General features: G+C 34.4%; 1 protein-coding gene across 2 annotated transcripts in view; it reads right to left on the bottom strand.

The window, feature by feature from the left end:
- Positions 1 to 13,144, bottom strand: part of LOC149792415 (double-stranded RNA-specific editase 1-like) — a 159,366-nt gene extending 146,222 nt beyond the window's left edge. Inside the window, exons 1-3 of one of the 2 annotated variants that reach the window (XM_089970984.1) lie at positions 13,028 to 13,144; positions 2,615 to 2,727; positions 102 to 392 (exon numbers count right to left, since the gene is read on the bottom strand). In XM_089970984.1, the coding sequence (XP_089827110.1) occupies positions 102 to 381 (280 nt within the window). In that variant the 5' untranslated portion in view covers positions 382 to 392; positions 2,615 to 2,727; positions 13,028 to 13,144. The remainder of the gene's footprint in view (positions 1 to 101; positions 393 to 2,614; positions 2,728 to 13,027) is intronic. The other variant, XM_089970982.1, reaches the window with a different exon arrangement.
- Positions 13,145 to 14,871: the final 1,727 nt, after the last annotated feature.

The raw sequence follows: 14,871 nt of genomic DNA, 5'->3' as shown, positions 1-14,871 counted from the left end.
CAAAAATCACATTTTGCTGAACATGCAAAAATTCTGTGTCAATATTTTACTTTGAAAAACATTTTGAAGAAGTGTTTTAATTAATATTATATGGTCATTACCTTTCCTTAGCTCATTCAAAAGCATTACAGGATTCTTGTTTGATACTTTGGGCAATCCTGATTTATCATCCAGCACCATACTCGGATCTATATTACTGGTCCCAGTAACAACCTGAGGTGCACCCTTAGAGAAGCTTGCATTATCCTCATTTGTATCCATCCCTCTACTTTGTTCTGATTCCTGGGTAACCCCTGTATCTGACCCCTTATGGGCCCCAGTAGGGGCTGACTGATCACTTTGGGGCTCATCAGGGTTATTGGAAGGTGTAGCTTCCTGCATTGACTCTTGTCCTGAAATAGGTGAAGAGTAATTTTATCTCCTGTTAGAAGACAATGCATACTTTCAAAAAAGAATCGTCTCATTCATTACACATGAATATAAGTAAATCCTAATATATGTAAATCTTAGTTACCAGAGAAAATAAAAACATTGCAATGAAATTGTTTTCCCTTAAAACCGTACAGATCAAGTTGTTAGAAACGGTGATTTTTGCATGTCTGAATTTTGTCCCCAAAGTTTTGAAGTTATGGCCAACTCTTAACTAAATATTAAAAGCAACAGGTACTTTACTATCAATTTGGATTGAGTGTGCATTGGCTATGCTCCTCAAACATGAAACATACAGCTCTGTGAACCATCATAAAGATATCATGTCAGCCAAATTAAATATTAATAAAAAAAGATAACGTGTCAGAAAAAACCAATTACATCATCCATAGCACAGTGTATTAGCTTTATGCCTTGGTTACGTTTGTAACAATGTGATAAATATTTTCCTACATAAACGTCAAAAATCATATACCTTTGAAATATGCACACATACATCGTCAACATATAAATCAATTATTCTTCAGTGCAGGCAAAACTATTTTCATCTCAAAATAATTCGTGCATTGTATGTCAACACTAATTATCGATCATTTGCCTATGTTACAATAAATACTATTAGAAGTGAAGACTCGATACAGATGCAGATTGGTAACTGCTACTTAAAACCAGTACATAGTGCCATTCTGTTAGCTTCATAAAACATTTAAATGCAGTGAGTTTGACAATATAAAAACCATTTCTCCAATCATGCAAACTGCCTAAAATCCTGAGCACTTAGTTTTCATCTGGGACAAGAAAGTTTTGCCTCAGCAGCTCAGCCAAACATGGTAAAATCAATCCGAATTGATAGTATATGTACCACTAAATGCAAGAAAGGTTACATATTTGGTCTTTGATTTAAAACACTCATTTTAAAATAAAACAATGAACAAAAAACAATGGAAACAGTGCTATGCCAATGTTCAATGGCAATAGACCTGAATAATTCTAACTCTTCCTTTACTACAGCATTAATAAAAGAGGCAGAATCAGAAATTAGGCCATTAGCAGATTCCTTTCCATTACAAAACAGAAAGGAATCAGCCAAGGTGCCTTTTTTCCTCACTTTGCTTCTTTTACTTTGCCACAGATTTGGAAGATGTCAAAATTAAACCAAGTCCTTATAAATCAACACACTACCTGTGTGGTATTTCAACAGCTACATTATCTGGCTTCTCGGAATGTATAAGTATCAGAGTAATAAAGCTGCATTGGAAGACTGAAAATACTGGTCATAGTTTCTCGGCTGCAAACTGATTTTTACCAGTAATGAATGTAAGGCAAGGTAAAGAAGACTTGCAGCAAGAAAGTGTACCAATATCCACAGAGTAAACACTTCAAATGCAAGATAATAAGACAAAGTAATATTAGAGATTATTTGGAAAATTCCCATTTCAAACTGGACTTTGGATATATCATCCTACACAACTGGCATAACTATTTAAAATTTTGTTTTTTACAACTCTAATGACATATTCTCTGCATCAAGAAGATGTAAACAATAGCCACTAAAACATGGACAGTGCATGACAATTCCCCAAAACAACAAAATTTCCTAATTCCATTCTAAGCCGAGTAAGATTTTATTTAACAAGACCAAATTTTAGTGCAATAAAGAATAAACAAGAGAATTTCATGACCACCACCACCCATCATCCTTGCAGTGCTAGCAGGTCGAAAGTGAAATTGTTTCTCCAAATCAAAGTCTGATTGTTGCCAAAAGACCAATCCAGTTTATCAGGGAACTAGGCGAAAATCAAGCATTCCACCAAAGGATCCAGAAAACACTATACCTGTGTTCTGCTGACTTGACTCTATCACTAGTTAAAACGGATAACTTCAGAAAGAAACTGGAAAACATGATTACAAAATTATCCATTTACCAAGTCAATCATACAGCTGTTACCTACATAACAATTTTGATTATTTATTTAAATGTAAAACTTCATTGTGACTTGCTGGTTTCATAACTTCAAGGGACAAATCTAAATTTCGGTTTTAAAACCTTCAAGTGTGCATTACATGTACATTCAGGCAAGAAGCCAGACACTAGAGCTTGTGGACTTACCACTCACAACAATGTTCCCATGTTGAAAGACTTGCAGCTCTGTTACAAATAGAATATACTGTTTTTCTGACTTACCCACAATACCATTTTCCCACAATCCAAAGGGGCTCACACCCTTTCAGCTGGTATAATTTTTGTATGAACGTTTCCCTGGCAAATGGGAGAAATTCTGCTTGAAAATCTTTGACCTTCGGAGAAATATCAGAATAGGAAGGTTAATTTAGAATAGCTAATTTTGAAATTTGAGATCGAAAATTTGAACTCCATGCCAGGATTTGATTCACAGTGAGTTATCGACTTCTGAGGCATCCGGGCAGCTATCAGTTTTATCCTGGAAAAACTACAATTTTCTCTCATATCTCGCCCTGCTGTAATAAACATTCTTGTCATAGAGAAAAAGATAGTAGTTTTCCAAGCACAGTGAAAACTGCCCGTGAAGTAACACAAGTCGAACCTCAAGCAACAAATATAGTGCCTGGGACAGAGCCATTATGCTCAAGCATAGAAGTATGTGTATGTAGATGTATATGATTATTATTTGCTCATGTCATAGATAACTTAATACGTCCATGTATCTATGACATCAAAATATTAGCGCATGAATGTCTACAATGACTTCATGAAAAATGACACAGAAAAATTATCATTATTAATTTAACGCTAAAAACACAAACATCAACACATTTGGAATATTTCCAAAGTCATTTAAAACAATTCCAGGAAAAAAAAGTAATTAACATCATAAGCTTTATAAATACACATTACAAGTGCAGCATTAGACAAATAACAAGACCCCGCCCCCAACTATTTCTTCTTTTTCCTCCAATGTCCTTCACTTGCCATATATGCAGATCACTCCAGGAAATAGCGGTAAAGATGAGTGTAATCTTTCATAATGAAAAACCTAAATTTCATGTTATTCTGGTGCCCTGAGTACAAGTTAGATCAGGATTTCAGGAAGCAATCACTTCTCCCTCCACGTTACAGATCACTGCCATCTCACCTTTGTCTGCAGGGGTTTGAGTCTCGGACTCAGTCAATGTGGGTACATGAGAAAGTGTGCCAGTAGCTGCTAATGGGTGGGTGGTTCTTTCGGGGGGGGGGGGGGGGGGGGTTCCTGTATTCTTCCTCCAAAATTTATACTGGCCACCATGTATAGTCCATCTTCTATCTTGTGCAGAAAAATGGCATTAAACCCTACAACAACAACCACAAAACTTCTCCCTCCAAAGGCAAAAATGGATAAGTTCAATGTCACTGACAGACTTGGTTTGTCTTGGTAATCATTTCTTATATGCACTTACATTTTAAATTTCTTTTTATATATACATGTACATATCTGCATGTACAGTGTGTATGTCTGTGTCAGAGCTACCAAACATTTGTGCGCCATTATTTTGAACTGTCAGGCACAGCTGTAATCAATCCTACATACCATATCCATTAACCACAGCTTATCTTCTCTTGGAAGGTTAACTCTTTTATTCAAGTTTTGACAACACTAAATATAAAAATACCTACATGCTTAAAATCATTCAAATCCTTTTATTGTTCTGGCAAGTTATTGATGCCAACATCATTTTCAAATTACCCTGATGTACACAGGCCAGTTTACTTTGGAATTTAAATTGTTAAGTTCAACAATGATTATGGAGCAGAACCATACAAGTTGAAGGAACCAAGGAGTTTGCATGGAACTGAACCATTTAAGCTGAAGGGGTCAAGGAGTTTGCATGGAACAAAACCATTTAAATTGTAGGGCTCAAGGAGTCTGCATGAAGCAAAGCCATTTAATTTGTGGGGGTCAAGGTGTTTGCTGTTAAAACAAAAACATACTATTCTGCTTTTTTTTGCTGTGCATTAATATAAAGACATATTAATCAGCCTCCACTTCAAATATGAAGGGAATTTTGTCTAAGTCCTTTAGATAATGACTAATCTTTGTTGGTAATCCCTAGTTACCCATCAAACCAAATGTATTACTACCACACTAAGTCAAGGCTGGGAACCCTTGTATCTGACCTTGGTAGAGGTTACATTTTATTGTTTACAGAAGTGTCAAGGTGATCATTGCTATGTACATATACACAAAAGATGTTCCTGTATACAAGTTTCAGTTAAAACCAAGAACATATCACATCTGAATATAAATTTCATATTTATTAACTGAAACTTCCAATATCCAATTTGCCATTTTATTGTTGGGAGAAAGGTCAGTCACAATGGACATATCTGAAATGTACATGACAAATTTGGAAAGCCGAATTGGTATAAATTTATGTATGTTTGTGCACGTTTACGTGGGATTCAGTTATATGGTGCATAAACGCAATTTCCACATTTGTTTCTTTAGTTCACCTGTTCGAATATTAAGGATCCTACAGCACAGCATAAAATCCTCGTATTCACACATCAATTTTCAAGAGTCTATCAAAATTTTTATACAATCTCCCAAATATCTGATGGCTTCAAAAAAAGAGTCTAGAATTTCAGGACCCATGGCAAAAACCCAAATTGCAATGACAGCTGCAGTAGCAGTCATAACGGAGGTCAGATCAGCATGATTTATATTCAGAACTGACTAGACATCATAAAAGTCTTTTTTTATGAAAATTTCATGTTGAAATCACCATCATTTCAAGAGCAGTAGCGGTGTGATTTTCAAGATGGCCAGAGTGGTAGCCATATTTCATGTCTGGGTAGCACCCTTTTCAACTAGGCCATGGAATAAGTTGGTGTGTAATGTTTCAAAGCAATCATACAAGTAGTTTAGAAGCAGCTATAACAAAATTATCTATCATCTGTTGAGATAAAAATGAATGTGCAATGTGACAAACTACTGTGCATGGGGAACGGGGGCCTTGAACTAAAGATAACAATCTTCACATGTGATAATTTGGGCAATCAAGATTAGCTGTTATACAATATATAAAAAACAAATATTTAATCAAATTAAACTGCAGATTATTCCAAATAATTTAAAAAGTACAATTGTCATACCCAAATAATATATAATTAACATTTGATCCCAGTGTAACACAATACCACAATAAAGAGATATATACCATAAACTACATTTTTATTGACTATTTATTTTTTAGTTTATATTTTTATTACCGACTTCCTGTGAATTGAAGGTCTCGGTCCTGAAACATCAATCAGTTGCCTGGATGCAAGTGTTTTGACACCTTTAGGGTCCCTTGGGATGCAATATATTTTGAAATAGCTCCTTGTGCTTTTTTCAAACGTATAACAAAAATATACTACATAAAAGAGTTTGTGCACAAACAGACACCTTTTCAAGTAATGACTGGCATATTGCCGCAGTTAACACACTCAAAGATGTCAAAATAGACATCTAATAAGACCCTAGATTCATTATGAAATTCTTTACCATTGCAATGCCTGTGTGGCAGATGATAATGAAAGACTTATGGAACTTACGTGGATTCCTATCTATCAAATTAAAGATTTACAGCTATTTCTACTAAACTTTTGTTTTTACTGCTATCTTTATTCTTTATTCAAGTCTTTGCTGTCTGTCTGGTTGAGTAGGGTGTAAATTTGACTTGGCTTTAATTATGTCCAATTAGTTCTTTTTCAATCATAAAAACTCAGCTTCTAGGCATTTGGCTTAAGTGAACCAATCATCATCAATTACGTTGACTACGAGAGTGAAATATATTCCCAATTATTTAGATGAGTATTACTTTCAACAATGTCTCAGAACAGCTGGGTACCACAAAAAATTCTGTACTGCTGTATTTATAAACATTCTATATGCACCATGCTATACTGGCATGTTGTTTTAAATTTCTATCAAAAACTGGAAAAAATGTCTTACTCCGACTTAAAACAAGTTATCATTATATTTTATCCATATTATTTTTAAAAAATTAATTTATCCTTAGACAAAGGAAAATAAAATCTCAGCTCTAAAGAAAATTTACACCCCCTTCTGAAAATGAAATGGTCAGTACCCTATAGTACATGAATTTGATATGTGTATATTAATTGTTGTACATGTATATGTTGTAAAAAGATAAACTAAAGTGGGATAATTAAGTTTACACAACAGCTGACATGATGTGAAAGCCATTGTGCTAATACTAGAGAGAATATGGATAAAAGTAGGAAGTGTCCACAGTGAAGCCTACAAGTTACAAGCAACAGCAAATATATAATAGGCAAGGAAAATGTGTGGGATGCCAACACCTGGGTAATATAATAGCAAGGGCCAGGAAACATAAACTACACTCATCAAATGAGAAATATTTAGTGGACTGAACACATTACATAAAATTCACACAGAAAACAACTGATCTGAAAATCATAGTGAGTATCGGTCTTACAAAGGAATAGATGAATTTAACTCATTAACATATGCTAGTAAAAAAAGTAAAAAGTTATTTTTTTCTTTTGTTTTACATCTGAAATATTTCCAAATGTTGGTTTTGTCCTGCATATCTTTCACAACAACCCATTTGCATATGTGACACATACTGAACAAATGTTTACAGATCAGAAATAAAATTATATTTGTAACATTTAAAATTAATGTGCAACTGTATTGTGCTAAAAAAAAAACACATGCTGTTTGTATCATGAACAAATCAAGAAAACTCCCTGCACACTGTTTTCTCAAAAATAATTTGTATAACACTGTATACCCTGACAAATAGTATTTGACTTTTATTTACACACAAAAAATCCCATTTCTTTTTAAAGCAATTTGTTTTCTCTTAGACTTTATGTCAACCAATACTTATTACCTAATAATTTCTGCTTTGCAGTAAACTTCAGCAAAATTTTTGAATTTGTTCACTGTTTTACCAAAAACATTCATTTTAAAGCAATTTTCTTCTTCTTCATCCTTGTCAACCAATACATAGAACATAAATTTAGGCTTCAGCGATAACTGACTTTGCTCACTTATATTTTGATTCCATTTCATTCATATCAAACATTTTTATAAATTTTCTATTTCAAATAGCTCGTTTTCTCATTACACCGCTCCCTCGATAACTCGCGATCCCCCTTATAACGCGGTGTCCGTCTTGGCTCCCGATTTTTTCAGAGAAAATGTATTTAAAATATCTTTAAAATAGCTGAACATGAAAAAATTACGATAAGAATTGATAAATTAAACCTTGATACAGCGCTCATTTTATCATCGAAAATGGTGATTAATGCCCATAAAAATATAATCCATATCTTGAAATTTGCAAGTTCTAAAGAAGAATTAATTTCAGAGATCTCGAAAACGCTTAATTACGCGTATTTGGACGCCAATTTTTGATCTTTGATGCAGAACATCACTGAGGCGGGAGTCCTCCGTATGCATGTAATAGGTGCGCGGGAAAATTCAAAGATTTGCCAGTCCTGTTTCAGCCACCTGCTTTGTGGGAAAATGTGTTGATCAGTTAACTGTGCTGATATTTACAATGACAGAATTCAGTGACTGAAAGACTCTTTGATGTACTGTTGCCATTTTATAAGAATACATTGAAAAAAAAAAAGAACATGATGCAACAGCTAGGCGGCTAGATCAAAGGCTTTGACTGGCGGCCGAGTGAGAAAATGTACTGACATTTAGTGATTGAGTTCAGAGGCAGAAAGACCCAGTTTTAAAATCCTAGCAAGACCTGTTTAAAGATATCATATATTATGTAAGTTTTTATGATAAATAGTTGTCATTATACAGTAAATAAACAGTCTGGTGAAATAGCGATCAATGAAAACTTCTGGTAAATGCTAACTGGTGGCAACAGAGAATGAAATAAACACCAATTAAACGTCTTCCTGTGTGAAAGTCACGTTCTAATCCTTTAATCCGTTTCAGTGTAAACATTATAATCACAACATATTCTGTTCATTGAAAACGTGAAAAGAGTCAATCGACCGTCACATCGAAACCCGTGAGTACTTCTGTGAGAACCTAATTACATGTACATGTCGGCTTTGTTTTGATCAACAACTTGGGGAAGTGTTTGTTGCATTTAAAAAAAATCGATTACAAGAGACCTCGGGTGCTGGATTAAGGGTCTTGGAGCTGCCTTTGACGTAAAGCAAACAGTAACAGAGACAACGACGATGATAGTGACTTCGAATGTTTCAGTGAAACTGATGTCATTAATGCCGAGGCTGTTTGGGAGAAATTCGTACAGACTCATGGTCCTGAGATGGGCGTTTCTCTTGATGATATGGAGGAGTGGATTTGTGCTGACAATGATTGCCCCACAGCTGAATACGTCAGATGAAACTATAATTATTTCTATAGCGCACAAATTTTTGCTGCAGAAGACGATTCTAACTAGAGTAACATAAGTGTCGAAAGTGATGCAGACGCAAATGTTGCACCCCCACCCCTCTGCACAGGAACCAATCAGATATTTTGATATTGCCATAAGGTGGCTGGAGACCCAAAATGTTGACTATGTAAAGCTCATGCAGTTGAGAAATCTGAGGGATTTTGCTCGGCGGCAGAGAAACCAAGGAGTAAAACACAAACAAAAAATATTAACTAATTTTTTTCAAAAGTCAATTGATATTTGTCAAGCGTGGCACAAACGTCAAGTATTAACTTGTTCTAATTTACATTGTTTTAAATTTGTAGACCAATTAAATATGTTAGTACTGATTAACCCTTGTTTTTTTTGTTTTCCATTTTACTTCTATCACATTCAAATCTATCTATCTATCGTTCGATCGACACTGTTTCTCGAAAAGAGTCGATCTTTTGTATATAAAAAAACGTCTAATTTGGATCAAACAATAAAACTAGAATGAATCCAATTCAACATAAAAATTAGTGACGTGGTACACAATGTGTGAAGTGGTACACATGTTAAGCGAACGGAAACCACGTGGAATAATGTTTTCGATGATCGCCTCAATATACTGTAATTTATCCTGAAATTAATGTTGTCCTATGAGAAAATAATAAAGTACACTGTTATGAAGAGATATTTATTAACAGTTAATCTCAGAACGATTATAAAGTGAGTATTCAACAGTATAATCTGCCTACCCACCCCCCGCTTAATCTTCTGTTATGTCGTCAATCACTTTATTGGTTTTGGGCTTATTTTATAGGTCCCTCGATAACTTGCGCCTCACTTATAGTGCAGTCGATGTTTCTGGACCCTGATGTGCGCGAGTTATCGAGGGAGTGGTGTATGTGAAAACACAGTAGCTTGTAGTCAAAAGGTTTATAACAGCATGCCAGCACTGTACTGGCTATATGGTGCCAAACTGAAAATTAAATTTCAATACATTAATTATAAGAACTGCAAAACAATGATCTAGGAAATTAAAACATTCGCATAAAACAAACATGAAATATAACATGACAAAAGTTCAAAAGTAAAGATATAAAAAGGCAAATAAAGTTAAGAGATATTGGTAAAACATGCAAAACCATTACAACGCACCATCACAATTTGTTATTAAAACTGAATCCCTCAGAAATTCCAAAATTTCTCTGCTGGTGCATCATAGTTTCTTGACTGACTTAACATCAAAAAACATTCGTTTATACAGAGTAAAAGTCAACACACACAACTGAAAATGTGTTCCACTATCAGTGGACCCTGATATTGTACGCACACTAGTCAAGGTTCACCCTTAAGGAAATACGAATGAGACAGGCATGCGTGTCCATTACATAATCAGCACAATACAATACCACCCCATCTCTTATGATTTGTTTTACTTCAGGGACACCATTCTCTAGAGATGGGTTGGATGTTCTGAAACTTACATGTAGAGTTTTAATTCCACATATTTTGACAAATTTAAAGAACCTATTCATCTGTATTTGAAGTCAGCATATGGTGTAATCTATTCTGCAGAGTTGCTGTACCTGCTTCATCTGCCTCTTCATTTTCTTCAACACTAATACGACTAGACAAAGTGATCTTTAAAATTACTGGAATATCTCATGGACAGGAGGAAAAGGTTACGTCATCACATATGCAAAGAAACCATAAAGCTCTAATTTAAAACCACATGGCACTTTTAAGAACATGACATGGCCATTAGAAAAAAATCTAGAAACTGAGTGGATCAGGAATGTTTTGGCATAGTAGTTTTATGTCTAAATATATGCAATATGTCAAGAACTCTCTTGGATTTCATTCCTTTGTGGGAATGAACTTGTACTTTAACATACCCCATGGCTAATTTTTAAGTAGAAATGTGTATCAGATCTCTCCCTTGAACAGCTGGTAGAGCAATGATTTACATGCTCAGTTTGTTTTAATCACTACCGCTACATTACATAATCCACCCGTTCAATATGTATGCTTAATACATTAATGTAGCAAAATAATGTGTCAATACAAATGCATACTTCTATGTTGTGCAGTGTTGGCTTTTTTTCTTCAAAGAACAAGGTGACCACACACACACACTTATAGTCGCACTGCCATCTGCAAGCATTTTCTTGCCTAGACAAGTTGTTGTAACATCGATTTAATAAATAACATCTTCATATGTCATTATTTTACACTTTGTACAAATAATCTGACATTGTTATGTCACCAAAAAAATAACAGCACAACAGATCTATAAAATTTAAAAAAAGTAAAACAGAATGAATATCCAGTACGATACTGAACTTTTCGCAAGAAATAAATAACTTTGTGTTGATAAATAAGTGTGAAAAAAAGTTTCTCCTACAGGTGGTGTTTATGTGAATAAAACATGAATAAAGTTGTTTATTATTAAACAAAATTACTTTATTTATTGGTTCTATCCATATTTATCATATGCAGTCTACTTATTTAGAAAAGATGAGGTTGTAATCTTTATAGTTCATTAATAAACCATTCAAAACCTCATTTACCACATAAAATTTTTAACTTTTACCTCCAAATAGTTGTTGTTGTTGTTGTATAAGGTTTAACACCATTTTTCGAAACAAGATCGGCTAAAAATGGTGGCCAGTATAAATGGTGGAGAAAGAATCGGGGAAAACCCCCGAATGAACCACAACCCAAGAAAAGCTCCTGGCAAGCTTTCTCACAAACCCACACTGGACGAACCTAAAATGCGAACCCATGCAGACAGAGGTGAGATCGCAATGATCTCAAGAAAAGTCTGATTATATTCAGCAGTGACTACTTCCGAAGGAATTTACAAACAACATTCAATTATCCAATTCACATTCTATCTATCTCTCTCTTTCTCTCTCTCTCTCTCTCTCTCTCTCTATATATATATATATATATATATATATATATATATTTAGTCCTACCTGTAAGACCCGATGCTGATATTTATGTTGTTGGCGTCAGGGTCTTACAGCCTAACTAAAGGCACTGTGTAGTGTGTTTTGATGTTGACTAACATCGTTACGAAAGTAAAATTTTCAGGAATATTTCACACAACTGACAACTAAATGTTTTAGTCAGACTTTACTTACTATGATGCCTTTTCTCTAATAAATTCAAATTCTCACAAAAGAAATGGACCCGTTTTCAAGTTGGCTGGAAAGTGATGAAAGTTGAGAATGCCAAAATCAGATAAAGTTGAAACATTATTTTTTAACGAAACGAATAAAAATATATTATGCCTATTGGAACTGTAAGCAACGGTTCGTTTCGTTCAAGAAAGATATCCCAAACATCAACCTACTTGAACTTACTTCGGCATACTTCGACTACCGTCGCATTGCAACAAATTCAAATGTATGTCAACGGAACGTGAAAATGCATCAATTTGCTAGTGTCATATTTTCATTCCACCAGGATAAAGACAACACAGTAAGTATATTAATTACTGATAAATTAGTGGGAAAATGTCGGTATAGGCTGCCAAATGTGTGAGATATTCCTGAAACTTTGATTACTCATTCCGATGTCAACGACATCGGAACACACTATACAAGGCCATTATTTGGATTGTAAGACATAGCACCTTAACAAAATCAAAATGTGCTATGTCTTACATGTAGGACTAATATATATATATATATATATATATATATATATATATATATATATATATATATATATATATACATATATATATATATATACACACACTGAAAAAAAATGCTCAAATTTGTATAAAAAAACTTTGGGCAGGCTACACATTAATATTTTTGCACTATCAGTAAAAAGCATGGCACGGTATATTTTACAAAACAATTTGTAATTTCTGAAGCTCTAATCTTAAAAAAATACCATATTTAAGAATCTAAGTTGAATTTTGGAATTCAGCTCTTATGCTGATGTCAACATGACAGAAAGGTGTCTTCGGAAAAGGAAAAAAAAAAGCACCAGAGTGTGAATCACGCCCAGTTCCTCCAAAGATTGATGAATATTGGATCAATACATTTCGCCGGTTATCATGTGTCAACATTGTTAAAGGGTTAACCTCGAAAATAGGTTTTGATCTGTTCTCCATGTAGAGATACAATGTGCTCCTTCGAAAATAATGCATATAAACATATATGTTTCATAAAATGTTTTATGCTATTACCTATATTTTCGTTAGCCTGCTGCTTTGATTTTCTTCCACGCTGTCCTCTTGTCATTTTAAAAGATTTTAAAAAGCAAATACAAAGCTTTTGTGCCGCTAACTTTGCGCGGATGAGAAAGAATTTGACTGGTTCTACACTATTTGGTTATGCAGTTCCAGACTGGTTCGACATTATATAACTAACATACAACATGCTGCTTAAGCTCGCTGTACCTAATGTTTACACTATTATTATGTAAGACTTGCACAAATTTAATAACTTCTGATGAAGCAATAAGAGATTTTGACTTAGAGCTACAAAGTTCAGGCTCGTTAAAAAAATAATAGACCTGAGATAGTTTTTTATTAAAAGGGCGAAACCAAACCAAATTTCGCGGTCCTGCGTATACTTAACACATCGAACCAGATGCCGACATCTTTGCAAGGTTTAATGAATTAGATTACGGTATAATGGAACAATTTGTAAATTACCACCATAAGTATAAACTAAATTATATTAAGGACTCACCTTCCTAATATTTAAAAACTATAAATTTATTTAATCAGTCAAATCAATGCAATTAATATAAAAAAACAAAATTTGCTTTACAATTCTTACAGTCTGTTTCTTTGCATTCTGTTCAGCTTGAGTCTTGTTTAATTTTTGTTATTCATTATTTCGATTAGGCAGGTAAATGTAGTGTGAGAACGTCGTTCATGCCATTCTTCATCATCCAATGATATCTTCCCACGTCTTTGCTCTTGGTGTTGTCTGGACACGGTCGTAAACTTTAGAAAATGTCCAAGATCCACATGATTTTTTTTTGGGGGGGGGGGGATGAGTCGATTCTTGCTTATTTGCGTCATATAGTCTATGACTTTTGGTTTGCATATCATAAAAAGATGGATTTGATCCGACACACTTACACCAAAGAGACAGACAAGCAAACGGAAACAGATATCATTTTTAAAGAATGTATTGACTATACAGACATAAAAACCGAATGTCAGATATATTTATATTAAGAAACAGATATGTCATTTTGGTGCATGCATTGATTATGCGAATCATCGTCTTCGTCATCATCATAATCATCGTCGCCGTCGTCATCGTCTTCCCGAGAAAAGACTCATTTTTCATTTACTGGACCTATTAAACAGCAGCAAATAAGCGTTTGACCCTCATTATACCCTGTACATTCAGATGGGCAATATTATCAAATTGCATCTGAATCGTGTGATCACAGTACAGTAAACGCAAGTATAGGATGTAGAAGCAGACCATAAGTGGATGGGACACTTAAGTATGGTTGATTGTTAATATGCATATTCTGAGGGGAAAAAAGAGTTCAAATAGTAAGTGCATATTGTAGAATTACTTTTTTCGTAATAATCAGCTCCAGAGACGAATTTGTCTGCTATCAAGAAACACAGGTTAGCACATGGACCCTAACTTCAGGTTACCTCCGTTACGTTTTTAAATTAGGTTATAAAATGACGTCTGAGGAAAATCTTAAGCTTTCATAACTCAGTCACGCTCAATTTAGATCGCATTTGTTGCAATATTTTCTCTACTGCGACTTGAGTGCAGACTTGGAAGATATTACCACACGCGTTAGGAAGTCTTTACCTAGTCCGATAAATCAACGCACCCACCCACCCAAATCTGTATTGATAATGATGTACGATATGTGGGTTTGACGTCACCTGTTCATTAAAATGTGCAATTTTGCTGCATGCAAAATCTTTCCGGAAGAAACCCGCATACTATTTAGACACATATCCGTAATTGGTAACAGCCACATCTAGCGCAAAATTCGAAATGGCCACATGACAGATGGTTGTACTATTCCAAGTGGATTTAC

The sequence above is a fragment of the Sinohyriopsis cumingii genome, chromosome 9, assembly GCF_028554795.1.
Source record: "Sinohyriopsis cumingii isolate HCF-2022 chromosome 9, ASM2855479v2, whole genome shotgun sequence".
Taxonomy (NCBI): Eukaryota; Metazoa; Mollusca; class Bivalvia; order Unionida; family Unionidae; genus Sinohyriopsis; species Sinohyriopsis cumingii.
This window is presented reverse-complemented; position numbering and strand designations above follow the sequence as displayed.